This window comes from Onychostoma macrolepis, chromosome 24 (genome assembly GCF_012432095.1).
Source record: "Onychostoma macrolepis isolate SWU-2019 chromosome 24, ASM1243209v1, whole genome shotgun sequence".
NCBI classification, from domain to species: domain Eukaryota; kingdom Metazoa; phylum Chordata; class Actinopteri; order Cypriniformes; family Cyprinidae; genus Onychostoma; species Onychostoma macrolepis.
The window spans coordinates 15,097,218-15,114,806 of NC_081178.1; the positions used below are offsets into that span (position 1 = coordinate 15,097,218).

The window sequence follows — 17,589 nt, forward strand, 5'->3', positions numbered from 1 at the left end:
ACTGAGGTATCTGGGGCAAGAAGCCCCCTGGTTAAACTTTTACAAAATGTATAAGTGGCTTTTGATATTAATTTGAATAATATTTATATATTTTTTACAGTGTCATTAATGTAAAATCCTAAAATCAATTATTCTATTTAAAATTTTCTTTTTGACAATTTAGTTGAGTAATTGAAGAACCGAAGACAGACAAAGCAGAATCCCAGTAAAAGAGATTCATCTGAAATGTAAATTTATTCTTTGACTTTTATACAGGCATATGAATATTTACATATTTAATTGCCCGTATTTTAATTGCAGATATACAATTGCAACACTATGAATTTAAATTAAATTATTTCACTCAATTAGCCTATAGGTTTTAATGAAAAGTGAAGATGTCTGTAAAGTAATTAACGGAATTACTGAATAATAGCCATATATGAATTGCAATAAGTATGAAAATGAAACATAATAACAGTAGTAACAACATGCCACTTGAGGCCTTCTGTGCCAGTTCTGGGGGTCATCTTACCACAATGGGTCTAATATATTTTCACCTCAGAATATATTAAAATATAATTTTAATTATAATTACTCCACAAATATGAAAACATGAATGTGTCCACAAACCCCTCATTAAAAAATAGATACTAAAAAACTTTAATATTCAACATAATACAATGTCATAGATCACTATGTGTTTTGTTTTGTTTGTTAGTTTTTGTTTTTTGTTTTGTTTGTTAGTTTTTGTTCTTTTTTTGTTTGTTGTTAACTTTTGTTTTTTGCTTTTGTTTTGTTTGCTGTTAGTTTTTGTTCTTTGTTTTGTTTGTTTGTTTTGTTTGTTTTTCTGCCCTCTCTCCCTCTTTTTCTTCCTCTCTCTGTCTCCCCCCCTCCCCTCCCTATAAATAAATAATATAAATATTAATTATAATACATAACTGTATTTAGTACATATAGTACATATGATCTGAGGTGATAGTTTACATACAGTTATTGTTATTTATTTACAGTTTCAGAAATATAAATAATGCAGAGTTTAATAGGCAGTAATTAAAAGTATTTAGAGTGGCACACTTTCTCAGTTCGCTCATCACTGGGAGGTGTAGCAATAGTTATTCTGGCCCCTGCATGCACACAAAAGAGCAACACAAATAGCATTCTGTAGGAGTTGAGCTTTTTTTATTTTGGCACACCATTCTTACTCTATTCTTCAAAAGCTCCAGGCTAATCTACAGCAGACTCTGAAGAGCATCATTCTAATGAGTGAACCTCACAAATCAACATCCGCTCTGAAACACCTAATGCAGTTTAGCACAATGACACAAAGGAAAGGGAGCACAAATTATGACTACGCCAACTACAAAATGAGCTCGGTCTACACCGCTTCTGCATGTGACATGGATTTGAAAGCTCAACATTATGAGATTAGATTTGTCTAATTACGTGCCAAGTAGTTGTTAGCAGATTCGTGACCTCGTCAAGTTTGCGTTTTCAGCTGAGCTTGTTTGAATAACAATGGCTGTCTGTTTGATGTTGCCCTAAGTATATTTCAGCTGTAGTAATTGAAGCTTATAATGAATACTGTATGGCTGTTGACATTCTAATTTTGCCTGCTTGAGGAATGTGAGCAGGTACCATTCAAAATATTCAATTCAATGTGCCAAATTAATTTTTTGAATAGTACAATAGACACTTGTCAAATAATTTCACGCATAATACTCTGTAAATCATGCACACAGATCCAAAAGCTGGAAAAAAAACATAATGCCTCGAGTTCTCTTTATCAAACTTATTAAACTCAAATCATTGTGCATATTTCCCCCTTTTTCTATACAAGCTTTTTGCTGGAATTTTTTTTTTTTTTTTTGCATGGCCTCTCCTGAGACGGTGACCTTTAAGTGTGTCTAAATTCACACACACTTTTGGGCCCACTGAGTGGAAAATTGGATAAACAAATACTTCATCAGCATGGCAAACTCTCAAGTGCTCAGGCAGCTATGTGCACAAACACAAAGATGCCCGGTGGAATCACAGCACTTTACAGCACAACATCTTCACATGGTTAATGGTTCACTCAGAGCACAGGAAATGAGAAGAACTACATGATAAATAGTTAGAAGCAAGAAAATGGGTCAGGATGGATGAAATAGATTAGGACTGCAACAACAAATCGGTAATGGAAATAATCGACAATGAATTTAATTATTGATTAGTAGGGTCTGTGGGCCCTGCTTGGAGTACCACGTCAGTGACGCCACTTTAAAGAATAGTGAAAAATGCATTTACATGGAAGGGGGGAAAAACTAATTTAATTACAGTTTACTGCTTTATTCTTCAAAGGCAAGCATTTTCATTTGGCAGAGCAGAGCTTCCTAAAAGCAAGCAAGCTCAAGTACTTAATAGAGCTTTTATTTGGATCAAAGCAATATTTATTTAAACAACAAATTTAGGTTTTAAATGAACATTTACATTTATGCATTTGCTAGACGTTTTATCCTAAATGTTTTATATTGCAAGGAATAAATATATATATATATATTTTTTTCCCTCAGTTTATGCATTGCCTGGAAATCAAATTCATGACCTTGGCATTGCGAATGCAATGCTCTGCTGAATTTTTATATTATGAAAATCTACCATTCAAAAGTTTGGGTCAGTAAGATTTTTGAAAAAAAGTCTCTCAGCAAGGCAGCATTTATTTGATCAGAACCACAGTAAAATACACAATACAATAAAAAACATTGTAAAATATTATTACAATTATAAAATATAATTTATTATCGTGATAGGAAAGCTGAATTTTCAGCAGCCATTACTCAAGAAACATTTATTATTATTATCAATGTTGAAAACATTTTTTTGTGGAAACCATGATACTTTTTTTTTTTTTTTTTAATTCTTTGATGAATAGAAAGTTCAAAAGAACAGCATTTATTGGAAATAAAAAAGTGTAACGATGTAAAATCCTTTTCAGTCACTTTTGATAAATTTAATGTATCCTTGCTGAATAAAATAATTAATTGATTTAAAACAAATTGTACCTCAAACTTTTTTAACAGCATATTATTTTTATATTATATTTTTGGTGCAAAAAGTTAAAGTGTTATTATTAGATATTAATTATTAAACTGAATTTGCAAATTGCTTGAAGCATTCACTGTAAAAAAATAACCATGAATTTAACGGTAAAAGACTGTAAAAATGCTACACTAAAAACTTTTTAAATGGTTAATGGTAAGTTCCCCAGCTATGTACAGTGAAAAACTGTATTGGACATTACAAGTAATTTTATGGTGGTATACTGTTTTTGGAAGTGGAAAAAGAACGTATAATTTACAATGAATAACCGTAAATTGACATTCCCAGATTTCCCTGTGTTACATTTCAAATTTGATGTTTGTTTCTTTTGTAACTTATTTTTCTTATCAGTTTTGTACAATAGGGTTGTATGTTACATCTAATGTTGTTAAATCAATGTTTATTGCATTATTTCAGTTTCATGTGTGTTTCCATGATGGTGTTTAGTATTTGTGTGAATGACACTGTGCACCTTCTATATATGTTAATATTTAAAAGCTGCTTGTGATGGGCTTTGATTCCAGATTTCAGTACTTCAATAGGTTGGTATATCAGTTAATGAAATTACGGTATTTAAATGTTAATTTAAGTTAAATGGTAAAACCTAAAATGTTGCTACCATATTTTTTACGGTAATTCTGACAACTACAGCTGCTGTTTTTTTACCGTAAATTGAATGGAATTTTTTACAGTGTTGAACAAAATGCTAAATCTTAGATAAATCATTTAAATCAGCTATAAGTCGCGGCCCTCACGATTATTGTAATAGTGAGGGAGAAAGTGAGAGAGAAGAAAAGGGTCATAGCAGCACAGGCGTAACCCGACAGACTCAGAGGGAGGTGAGGAAGTGGAAGTGAAGGATCAAGGGAGGTCGAGTTCCTACATGTGGCGGACATGTGAGGGACACAAGCTCCATATGGCCGGAGTTTGTGAGAAAGGGGAAGTTCGATAGGGGGCAGCTCGTGGACATGTACCTGTGCCAAAATTAAAAGAGCCACAAGCTGAGTTTACACACACACACATATTCGCCCTAGGTCCACAAAGGTGATTTACTCCCACAAGGACACAAGGTGATCTAATGCAGCAGGACACATTAGCAACAATCCAGCACAGAACAGTCTTTGAACGTGTCACAGATACTGCTGAAGACTTCATCTAAACAGCCTCAAGGCACGTCTACTTTTTAAACCCTCAGTGTATGGCCATATCTCGCACAGCTCTTCATTTATGCCCTATGCCCGCTCTACCCATTTCCCATTAATATCCTGCCTCTGAAGGGAGTGAAGGAGAGCTGGGGGTGGGGAGGTTATTGTGGTAAATGGATTCAGGAGAACATTCCTCGCCTCCCCCTGGCAGTGCGGAAGACCCCAGAGGTGCTAATGATATCCCAGCGGGTCCACCGTCCCGCTCCCCCCGTGCACATCCACTCCACTGCCTCTCCTTCCCGTCTCCTCCATCTCTTCCCCTTTCCTCCCTCTCTCTCCTCGTTTCCTACCTGGGAATTTAGCTAGACAGGAAATTTGAAGGCGAAGGACAAATTCAGCGCTTCTTATGGTCAAAAGAGTTTTAATAATGTGTTTGTGACCATTTTTGCACACATTATTGAGGGTGGAAATCACTAAAAATTAATTAAACCTGCTGTTATTGAACTTGTTTTAGCAGCCAATTCACTAAAGTAATTATGAAAGTAAGGTAATGGTGCAAATACATCCACAAAATCCTGCTGTATGTTGTAGACTGTGCAAGATGTGGAACACTAAACCTTTTTATATTTTAACTATAGTAGGGGAAAAATCTCACCTAACCACCCAAGCAAAGGCGAATTGATATCTTATGATTTTGCCACCTTGATTAGCTAGTTCAGGTGTGTTTAACTGGGGTTGGAGCTAAACTCTTCAAGACAGTGGCTCTCCAGGAACAGGTTTGGATACCCCTGTTCTGTGAAAAACCCCTTTTGGAATCTTTATTTTTGAGAGTGTAGTTTGACATGCAGTGCCTTATCCCTGCAATCGAGACACTTGAATTACCTCTTTAAAAGTAGAAAGGCTGCTCATCTACACTGAACCATGACTGTATGACTGGTTACGTTCATTTCCATGATCTGGTAAATAACTACTTCCATCACAGAAAATGTATGCAAATGTCTCTTTTTCAATGTAATTCCATTCAACAGTGCCGAGTTTCGCAAATTCAGCTCATTATAAATTATAAATATATTTAAATAAGTATTTACATAAAATAGAGATGTTTTTATGCTGATGTGAATGGCTTAACTTATAAAACTCATGATTCAGCATTGTATCTGTGCAGTTAGTGCCATGTTAAACTAGATGCAGGTTCTTGGTCTGAAATATTATGCACAAAAGCAGATGAAGCATATTTATCCATTTACAGATATGTAAATGGATAAAATTCATTCATACAGATATCCATGTGTATTTTTAATAGCATAAAAGCTATACAATATATAAGAATCTGATAAGAACTTTTTATATTTTTGAAATAAAACTCAAAAAACTAAAATTAAGTGGAACGCAGTTGTGCTGCTTAATGTTTTTATGGAAATTGTGATACATTCTTTGATGAATATGACATTCAAAAGAGGAGCATTTATTTGAAATAGAAATCTTTTGTAACATAAATTACTTCTGTCCTTACTCTTTTGATCAATTGAATGGGTTCTTGCTGCATAGAAGTATAAATTTCTTCTAAAGAAAATTCTGAGCCCAAAACCAAAACTTGAATGGAAGTTCAAACATTTCTCTCAAACACATTTTTAAACTTAATTGGGGTTAATTATGCTTAATTTGGTCCAGTAAAATGACAAATGTATTAATGCTCACCTACAACTGCAACTGTTTCGCAACCAAGTTAGTGCTTATTCATGTTCGTATTCTGAGTGTAGGTTTTTTTTGTTTGTTTTTTTTCTTGCGAAAACGCTTTGATCAGTTTTGACATTGCCATCTTTCCACTACAAGATTCACAGTGTGAGAGGAAAGAAAACACATGGGAATAGACGCCTTCTGCTGCCAAGCTAATGGTGAGTAAAGTATCTCATTCATATTTCAAACGTGTGTTTGTCTGTTAAGCCTTTCTCTTGTTGTTTGTTTTCTAACTGCTGATCCGCTTGTTGCCTTTGGCTGTATTCATTCTCTATGACACAATCTATGACACAATTTAAAAAAATATATATTCTCTGCATCCCAATGGGCTCTTCTAATACTTACTAGCCTTAATAACCTGAACACTTTGCAGCACCTTCTTTAGTTTCAAGGTGTAAAAGGAATAAATCAAAGAATAAACTAATATTCCTGGTATGTGAAAATCAATACTTGCACATCTTGAAATATAGAATAAATTAAGCCATTTTGGATACAATCCAGCACTACAACAAAGACTTTTCTCAGAGTTGGAGACAATGCTTACCTGACTCACAGGCAAATGTCTTTGACATCTCATCGCAGAAAATAATTGCCACTGCGTGTTTCTTGGTCTCTCGTGGCATTCGAGTAATGTTCTTAATGTTGTGTAGCTCAGTTATCTGCGGAAGAAGACGACAAAACTCATTACCAAAATTAACAAACTCAAGAGTAGGAGGAAACAAAGAAAGGAGGATGACACTGAGGTAATGTAGTTACTGTTATCTGAAAATGAAATGATTTGAAATTACTGCAGTGCCTGGCTTTAGGGAGAAATGGAGATGAGAGTTAACGCTGATTTCTAGACTTCTAGAAAAGTCATGGAAATCAATAATAATCATATAACTTCATGGGCATTGTTAAAATAAATATATATTTCTCTAAGTATGCCAAACTCTAAATTCATTTATCAGGTAGAAATTGTATAAGTAAAAAAATATTTTGGTCACACTTTAGTTTGGGGACCAATTCTCACTATTATCTATGACTGCTGCCTCAAAAAACTCCTAATTTGCTGCTTATTAATTAAAGGGATACTTCACCCAAAAATGAAAATTCTGTCAATTCTGTTTGTTAATTACTCACTCTCTTGTCGTTACAAACCCTTGAGACCTTCATTCTTCTTCTGAGCTCAAATTAAGGTATTTTTTGATGAAATCCGAGAGCTTTCTGACCCTGATAAAAAGTATTCTCGTAGCTTCATAACATTACGGTTGAACCACTAATGTCACTATTTTAAATGATGTCCTTACTACCTTTCTGGGCCTTGAATGTGGTAGTTGTGTTGCTGTCTATGCAGAAAGCTCTCAGATTTCATCAAAAATATCTTAATTTGTGTTACAAAGATGAATGAAGGTCTTGCGGGTATGTAACGACATGAGGGTGAATAATTAATGACAGAATTTTCATTTTTGGGTGAACTATCACTTTAAGTTTAGGTATTGGGTAGGGTTCAGGGATCTAAAATATGGTCATGAAGAATAAGACATTAATATGTGCTTTTTAAGTAATAAGCAAGCATAGTTAATAGCGAGAATTGGTCATTAATCCTTATCCAAGCAATCACAAAAAAACTGTAAAAATCACGAGGCCTTAGATTATTGCTGTAAACATTGTGAACATGAAGTTAAAAAGGATTGAGAACCACTGATTTAGAGAGAAAAAAGTCATATAAAAATGTTTTTTTCCCCAGTTTTACTTGCAAATCATTTCATCCAGTACGGGATAATGGGATAATTAGGGATATGACTAAGCTGTCACCATACTGCAATTAGAATGAATGAACGTTGATATTGTTTTGTGATTACATGCGCTTTAATAAATTAAGCTAGAAGGGACGTGAATTTAAATAACAAGATATTTTCATCCATGATTCAAAATGTTTCCACAGCCTTGACAAACAACATTACCTCCGAGAAAAGCAACCTGCTTACTGACAGTACAAAAATATGCATGGTCTATATTTAAAGGACTCTTCAGGTACATTTCTCTTCATCTTCTAGAGTCACACAATGTTGCACAAAGTTTACCAACACTTCTTCGAGCTCTGTTAAAACAGTTAAAATGCAGTCGAGACAAGAGATACTACACTCAGTCTTGCCGATGGCATTTCTTGGTTTGAGATGTATGATTTGCCTGTGGCAACAGGGAGGAGGTGTTTGCCTTTGAATGTGTTTGTGTTGTGCTGAGGGTGGGTTCAAGGATTATGAATCTGATGAAGGCTTTGAAAGAACTTCTCAAGCTCGGGTGTGTCATAGTGAATGGATGACGCATTGATGAGTGTGAGGAAGCATCTTCTGAAAACTTCTCAGCTTGTCAGTAATGTGCTAGTCTCACGTAGCCAGACCTTTGACTAGACATCAAACAGTCTGGCCCATACTGCAGTTCATTCTTGTCAGGAAGTCAGTCCATGGGCATGACGTCTGAAGCTGAGACTAGCAATGAGCAGTCTAAAAGAACATTTAAGAAGCAGAGTTTTTATTGTTAAGTAAAACTATTAAAAATAGTTTTCGGTAATTGAAACAAAGCTGAAATAAAATAAAATGCAAATATTGGATGAAAAGCTTAAACAAATTAACTTAAACTTATGAATTTCAGGCAACATTTCAAATTTTTTGAAGTACTTAAATTGCAAAAACTAAAACTTAAATAAAAATAAAGCTAAAGGTAAAGTTTAAGAAAAAAAAAAAAAAAAAACTACTAAAAATGACAAAAGCACATAAATTACTAAAACTTAGGCCCTGTCCACACAAACGCGGGCATTTTCAAAACTGCAGCTTTTTCTACGCGGTTTGGCCATTCGTCCACACGCAAATGCAGCACCAGGTCACTGAAACCTAGAAGATTTTCAAAAACTCCATTTGCAGTGTTATCATGTAGACAGCGAAACATGGCTTTACGGTTGAGATTATATGACCACCTGTTGGTTTGGCATGCTCTTGACAGTGCTTCATAGCATGCTTTTGCGTTTTCATGTGAACAGAGATTTTTTTTTAAAACGGAAGAGGGAAAAACTCTGTTTATAAAAATACCTGTGTACGTGTGGACATGGCTTTAAACCAAATGTAAAATGAAAACTGAAAATACACTGCTCAAAAAAATTAAAGGAACACTTTTTAATCAGAGTATAGCATCAAGTCAGTTAAACTCCTGGGATATTGATCTGGTCAGTTAAGTAGCAGAGGGGGTTGTTAATCAGTTTCAGCTGCTTTGGTGTTAATGAAATTAACAACAGGTGCACTAGATGGGCAACAATGAGATGACCCCCAAAACAGGAATGGTTTTACAGGTGGAGGCCACTGAAATTTTTTTCCCTTCTCATATTTTCTGACTGTTTTTCACTAGTTTTGCATTTGGCTAGGGTCAGTGTCACTACCGGTAGCATGAGGCGATACCTGGACCCTACAGAGGTTGCACAGGCAGTCCAAGGCCCAATCCCATTTCTACCCCTTATGCCGAGTTCACACAGCATGATTTTCAAAGTCATCGGATCACCGTTGTTTTCACACTGCATGACTATCTGGGGTAGCATTCAGTCGCTGCTGTGTTCACATTGCATGATGGATCAGCGACAGGAGGTTACACACTGCGTGACTTTACAATTGGAAGAATCGCCAACAACTCTGTCTGGTCCGCAAACTACAGCCAAACGCACATGAGAAGTGATAAGGAAATAACGCAAGATCACGCTGATATTATGGTCTATAAGTCCTCCCCGAACACACAATAATTAACAAAGATGACTTAACAACATCTGCTGGGAAAATTTTATATACACAAATCTAAGTACTTAGATTTACTATAAAAAGTACTATAAAATCCCTCAAAGTGATGCAATAAATATTTTGTCCTTTATAGAAAAATATTATTTACAGGAAAAACCCTAGCCCCCTTTTGTGTTTAATTTTTATATACATTATCTTCATGTAGCCTACCTGTTCTGTATATTCTAATGCAAAAATGTAGGCACGTTGTTTGTACATGGCTAATTTCTTTATTATATATATATCATTTTTTTTTAAAAAGTCCTCCCCAAGCTTCCCGCTGCCCTGTATCTTGCTCTCTCATTGGCTGTAGGTCATCACCGATGTATGTTTCAGTCAGAACTGATTTCACACAGCAGGATTTTGGATCGCCGACAGGTCCAGATATTGGCGATTCTCTAAGATCGCGTCTTTGATAATTCACACTGCATGATTGTCACTAGCGTGAACGAGCACTCATTTCCCTCCGATTTCGGGCATTTGTCGGCAAATTCGCAAAACCTGTCGGCGAGTGAAAATCAGGGCTAAAATCGTGCAGTGTGAACTTGGCATTAGCCCTTCCCCTTTCCCCTCTGTTTTGCACGTTCACATGAAAAGGTAGGGGTGTCTCGATTCTCTTTTGGTTGGAGGGGTAGGGGTAAGGGGAGGGGCCAGATAGCCCTTCAAACGAAGATTTTTCGGGACCACACTTCAAACAAAGGGGTATGAATTATCTCAACATAAGCCGGCTACAGCGGCAGCATGGCTGCCCGAGAGAACAAAAAGACATAAATGTAAGCATTATTGGCATTAATAAAGATTTTAATGAAAAGTAATCATTTGTTTTATGTTACATTCAATTGGGTGTTCATATTTACGGTCATGTTATTAAAAAAAAACTAACATCATATTATTACTGACTGCACGATAGTGCCACAACATATTTTCATGTCTGATCAGGGCGATAACCACCATAGAGAGTGAGAGAGAGAGCGAGATGAAAGTTGCTTATATGTGCGTCTTCCCTTTACAGTGAGTAAGTTTACTTCAAAAACAGCGATTTTATCCTCTCGTTGCTGGAAAATATAAATGTAGCGACTCAGTATTTAAACTTATTAATAAAAGTCATGGGGCAGCGTTGATAAGTTTCTTTGCTCCTGGGTGTGTGATCTGCGCGATCTCCGATGTGTGGTTGTTTGTGTGTGTGTGTAAGCAACGCATTAATATAGAACGGTAAGGCTCCAATGCACACCATCACACCAGTATAGGTGTGTTTATTGTAGGAGCTAGACGACGTATAATGATGTGTGACAGTATAGTAGTGGTGTCCCAATTCTTAGGGAAATATTTTCACCCCTACCCCTTGACACTCTGTTTCAAGGGACAAGGGGAACGGGTATAAATTAGAATTGGGATTGGGCCCAACTCCTCCAGGATGGCACATCAATACTTGTCATTGCCAGAAGGTTTGCTGTGTCTCCCAGCACAGACTCAAGAGCATGGAGGAGATTCCAGGAGACAGGCAGTTACTCTCGGAGAGCTGGACAGGGCCGTAGAAGGTCCTTAACCCATAAACAAGACAGGTATCTGCTCCTTTGTGCAAGGAGGAAGAGGATAAGCACTGCCAGAGCCCTACAAAATGACCTCCAGCAAGCCACTGGTGTGAATGTCTCTGACCAAACAATCAGAAAGAGACTTCAATCTGGCACCTCTGCCCTGAGGCGACATACCTATTTTCTAAGTTATATCTATGTGTTTATTTACTTAAGTTAAAGTTATTTCATATTATTTAGCATACTTAAAATGTTTGTTAACAGTTAAGGTCATTGCACACTGAGTCTGACATTTTTGGAGTGGAACACGCAGGTTGCGGGAGCGGGCGGTCCTGGTCAGAAATTCAGCGCGAGCGGGCGGGTGCGGGTTTAAGAAAACAGGGCTCTACCGTGGAGCTCGATTGGAATTTGCCATTGTACACCAGAATTGGCAGGTCTACCACTGGCGCCCTGTGCTTTTCACAGATGAGAGCAGGGTCACCCTGAGCACATGTGGCAGACGTGAAAGGGTCTGGAGAAGCCGCGGAGAACGTTATGGCCGCATGACCGGTTTGGTGGTGGGTCAGTGATGGTCTGGGGAGGCATATCCATCGAGGGATGCACAGACCTCTACAGGCTAGACAATGGCACCCTGACTGCCATTAGGTATCGGGATGAAATCCTTGGACCCATTGTCGGACCCATTGTCAGACCCTACACTCGTGCAGTGGCTACTGGGTTCCTCCTGGTGCACGACAATGCCTGGCCTCATGTGGTGAGAGTATGCAGGCAGTTCCTGGAGGATGAAGGAACTGATACCATTGAATGGCCCCCACGTTCACCTGACCTAAATCCAATAGAACACCTCTGGGAAATTATGTTTCGGTTTATCCGACACCGCCAGGTTGCACCTCAGACTGTCCAGGAGCTCAGTGATGCCCTGGTCCAGATCTGGGAGGAAATACCCCAGGACACCATCCATTGTCTCTTTAGAAGCATGCCCCGACGCTGTCAGGCATGCATACAAGCATGTGGGGGCCATACAAACTACTGAGTACCATTTTAAGTTGTTGCAATGAAATTTCAGGTAAATGGACTGGCCTTCTGCATCATTTTTTCACTTTGATTTCCAGGGTGTCTTTGAATTCAGCCCTCTGAAGTTTGATAATTTTCATTTCTATCAAACGATGTGGCATCCTTTCGTTCCTAACACATTACCCATCCATATCAGTATAGATTGATCATTGAGATCTGATGTGTTTTCAAAGTGTTCCTTTAATTTTTTGTGCAGGGTATTAAAAAACTGTTCACAATATTAATAAATACTGTAATAGTAAATAATACTAAAATAACATTGTTAAGTAAAGTGATGCTATTAAGCTGACCCAAATCCAAAAGTTCTCATGATTTCTTATTGATATTGAACTTTAAATCGAAGATGAATTGCACACCTAAACACTACTTTTTGTTAAAAACTGTTTTGTCTACAAATGCTGTGCACTAGCTGCAGATATTCATAATATCCATTTTAACAAACAGAATATTGTTTTAAATCATATCAGTTTGCATTTGATTTATTTATTCTCTTTGTTATTTGACAGTGGCTGTCAGACAGTAATGCTTGATCACAAATAATTAAAAAACTGAAGATTATGTTGGCTGCAAATAAAAGTATAACTATAAACTACTTTGAAAAAAAGCTCATTTTTGTTTATTTTTAAAATTTTTATAAGATTTATAATAAATCTTAAGGAATAAGACAAGCAGGCCTACATGGTACATAGTCACTGTCTTATGCGTTTTCATGCTATTAAAATGTTTAATATAAAAAAAAATAATAGCTGCTAAAAAAGCTTCCAGTTTAATGCTAAGGTCAGACTGATCTAATAATACTGTATTAAATAAAATACCCGTCAGTTGATTAAAAAAATAAGAATTACATTACTTGCATGATAAACTTATCACACTGAGCACATATGCTATCAAAATAGTATTAGATGGTGAATGTTAACAATTCTACTTGAATTCATATTGGAATATGAACATCAAATATGAATGAGTTGGGACTTCAACTATGTAAAGTATACATCAAGCTCATGTATAATGTGAAAATCAGCCTGCTCATTGCAACTAAAAATCAAAACTTCATAAGCAAAAAAATCCAAACTAGTGCAGAGACATCAGAGCACACAGACAGTTGCACCTCCACCAGAATCTGTGTAATACAGTCTGCCTGTTACAACATCTTCATCACACATACTGATAAGCCAGGCTGTTGCTTTGTACCACATTCACTCATCTCCTCATGTCTAATGAGTAATCTTATTAGAAGGCTTGTTAGAGCTGATAAAGGCACGTTCCCACAATGCAGCGACATCAAACCACGGTGTCACGGCCCTAATCTACAGCCGCATCTGTGCTCATTATTCTAGAATGTTCTGCATGTTCAGCGCGTAAGATCATCAGCCATCGCCCTGATAATGAGCCCTAATTGGAATATTTTCAAAGGGCTTAAGGACAGGAAAGGGAAGTAATGCCTGAAATTATTCACAATGAAAGAGGGTCTGGTTCCTGGTCGGAAACCTGAAGCAATTGCAAAATGCCCTTTAATGGATTTTAATTCAGCATTAGATGCTATAAGCCTAATTCTGATATTGCAATATCTACTTACTGCCGTGTGAGTGCACTTGGATGGGTATGGGTCACCATACTTGGCACGTCACATCATTTCCTATCCTGTTTTCCTTTCAATATATAACTCTTGGAGGGTTTGGCATGGTAATGTACATGGCAATGTTAATGTGTTTGGTCTTGGCTGAATAGATCTGCTACACTGCTGCTATAGCAGAGCAAGTACCGATACTCGGTCATTGTACAAATGCAATGAAAATATTGGTATCGGTACTCGGTACCGACAAGTACCAAAAATAAAAGTATCAGTATCGGGCGAGTACTGGAAAAAATGTTATCGGTGCATCCCTAGTTTGAAGTCGATAGAGTCAGCATAGTAAATTTAGAGAAAAACGGATTTAAAGTTTTCTGAAGGTTCCAAAGCAAAATCGCCTAGCAACGTTGCATCTTTTCCTCCAGTTCTTTTCTTAATAATAATTAATATATTAATAAATCACAATATAGCTATTTTTTATTTTATCTTTGTTATTATAAATAAGATCTAATGCAAAAAAGCAGTAGATCAAATATAAAAAAGAAACAAATAATGCATAACCTTTTCCATTTTACATCTAAACAACAGCATTCAAAGTAAGAAAAAACAAATATAAAAATCCCTTTAGTGTGTTCATTACAAATAAATTGATTATTAAAACTACAAAAGCAGTTCAATCAAGAACAGCGAGTGATTCCCTATTTTACTTTATTATTTGATTGACATTAATGAGAAAGACGGCCTATATATTACTGTAACGCATGGATCTGATATAATGTTACACATCCAATGTTTTCCCCCAACAGTTCCCCGAACATTCACTTAAGACATAACAGATTATGTTTGCATGAACACATATTGTAATTCTGTGTATATTTATCGAGATTTTTCACTTTTTGGCACTAGCCAAGTTTTTGAATGTTGTTTAGACCTCAAATGTGTGATTTATATATAAAGATAGTGCCTATTTGACAATTTGTTTCGACATTTTCAGAGGTGTGAGCTCCAGGCCAACAGCGACCATTCAGCGCTCATGTACCTGCCGAGAACAGCTTCATCTCAGCCAGTCCTTTGGGAATTTTCTGTTGGCTCTTATGCAGATGGTGTTACACAAGATATAATTAATTTTGGTAATATTAAATGGGCAATATTTGGTCTTATTAATCTATTACTTGTTCCAGAGCAAATCGATTTGGCTTTAGGGCAAAGTTCAGTTTAATATATTTTTATTTTTATGTAATTAAATCCTGTACTAACAAGAGTGCTGGTTTTCTACATTTGACTGCATTGTTTGCTTGTGTTTATTTCCTATTGTACAAACTTATTATACTTTGATAATGGCTATTGTTGTTATTTTATATATTATTGTTCAATAAAAAATATTTAATATAACTAATATGCTGTATTTGATATTGAGAAAGGGTTCGTTAGTGGTTCTAATTTTATCTTCAGAGAAAGTTACATTATTAAGACCGTCTTTATGAGTGAGTCGCAAGGACTTTTATATTGAAAGGGACTGAAACACGGACATTATTATTACTTTATACAGCCTTACACGATGCAACCATAGGGATGCAACTGATAAATGCATTGACTAGCGCTGTAATGGGCAATCCCCTTGCGTGTTAAAAGGACAAAAACAAAGATATTGCTTTCATTAGTGGACATTCAAACTGATTTTGTGATTATGGATATAAGATCGACCTGAAGAATGAATGCTGGTATCAGATGCAGGTAATAGACTCACTCAGGCGATCTGTCTCATAATACTCTACTTTACATAATACAATAAGCTTTTAATGAAGCGACTCAACATTCCTTTGTTACCAGTTCTAAAGTGACGTTTTCGAATTGGTAACAGAGGCTTGGGCTCAGCTGTTGAACTGTCAAACAGAGATTTGTATCCGTGGCGGAAGAAAGGGTTTTTAAAGGCCCTCCGTTTTTCTCATTTTTATTTACACACTTGTGCTATCAAACTGTTGTATAAACGCAATATCACACTCATAGCCATGCGATATGGCTGCATATCAGCACGCTGTGATTACCTACGGCTGAATCACAGCCATATCGCACAGCTACTATATATACATATACATACATACATACACACACACACACAGAGTATGCGTGTGTGTGTGCGTGCGTGTGTATATTATATATATATATATATATATATTCATATTGTTAAAACACTAAGACTTTTTAAGGGAATGAAATACTACTTGAAGGATGCATTAAAATGATCAAAAGAAAAATTCCTTTGAAATTTTTATGCAAAAATTTCTGATATTAATGTATTATGATTTCCACAAAAATATAAGCATTAAATCATCATATTACAATGTTTTCTGAAGGAAAATCATCTAAAACTGAAGACTGGAGTAATGGCTGCTGAAAATTCAGCTTTTTTTCTTAAAAAGTACACTACAGTTTTTTTAATCTATAATTTATTTCTTAAATCAATCTATAATAAATCTATAATTTTTGTACTCCATGTGTCAACCACCTGGGGAAATCCCAAACCCCTGCAAGCAATTTCAGCACGGGTGAGGTAGAGGTACTCTATGCTGATAAGACCATCTGATCAAATCCTTTATCGCAATGACTTTCAAAGTCATTGGAGCGATGCCAATGTCAGATACAAGCCTCTGACCAACAATCCACAGAGAGCACATCATATTAGCATCTGCCACAACACAAATAAACAGACGTGCTCACGTTTACACCTTTAACCTGAGCTACTGTCAGCTCCAAAAGTATCACACAGTGCTCGCTCCAGAACACCTACGACCCCTGCTAACTAAATAATTAGACTCCGAGTTTCTTTCACGGCATGAACCCTTGAGCCAGAGCTCTCACTGTCAGAGGATCTTCTCATGAGGGGCACTGTGCAAATAAATTACACAGGTAATGAATAGAGCTATCCTTGAGCCTGGAATGAACCGAGGATGCATGTTAAACAGAATGGACCCTATGTGCCTCTTAATTTTACTGATTTGTAAGCATGATCAAAATGAAGTTATTAATCAGGATAAATTTAATAAAACATGGAAAAATTTTAAATGAAGCATGGAAATCTCAATTACCTTGTGAAAGCTTCTGAAGTAAGCAGCTTTTTCATCTGGATATTTCTCTAATCGCCGTGGTCCTTTACTGGATGCCTTCTTGAATACAAGCCAGCATCTTCTGAAGATCTGTTACAGAAAGAAACATACTTATTACTGAAATGTTTAACATTTTGGACACAAAATAATCATCATAAAGTAATACAAAAAAAAAAAAATCAGATTTAATAATTTTTTTTTAAATTATTAATTTGAAAATAATCACAATCTACATTTGGAAAAAAGGATTTAATATAATAATATTTTATTGCGAAAGTATTCACACCCCTTAATTTTTTTTCACATACACCATACTGACAAAGCAAAAACTGAATTTTCACAACTTCGTAAATTTATTACAAATAAAAAACTGAAATAAGTACATTGCATAAGTATTCATACCCTGAACTAAATATTAAGCTGAAGCACCTTTACAGTCTCAAGTCTTTTTTGTTTGATGCGACAAGCTTTGCATTTGGCAATTATCTGCCATTCTTCTCCTCTTCTGTTCACCTCTTAAGCTCTGTCAGATTGGATGGGGGCAGATGCACATTTTCAGGTTTCTCC

The 17,589-nt window shown here is 36.1% G+C and overlaps 1 protein-coding gene across 2 annotated transcripts in view; it reads right to left on the reverse strand.

The window, feature by feature from the left end:
• dok6 (docking protein 6) overlaps positions 1–17,589 on the reverse strand; it is a 74,473-nt gene that overhangs the window by 32,519 nt on the left and 24,365 nt on the right. For both annotated transcript variants that reach the window (XM_058765249.1, XM_058765250.1), the window contains exons 2-3: positions 17,005–17,112; positions 6,487–6,601 (exon numbers count right to left, since the gene is read on the reverse strand). In XM_058765249.1, coding sequence (XP_058621232.1) covers positions 6,487–6,601; positions 17,005–17,112 — 223 coding nt within the window. The remainder of the gene's footprint in view (positions 1–6,486; positions 6,602–17,004; positions 17,113–17,589) is intronic.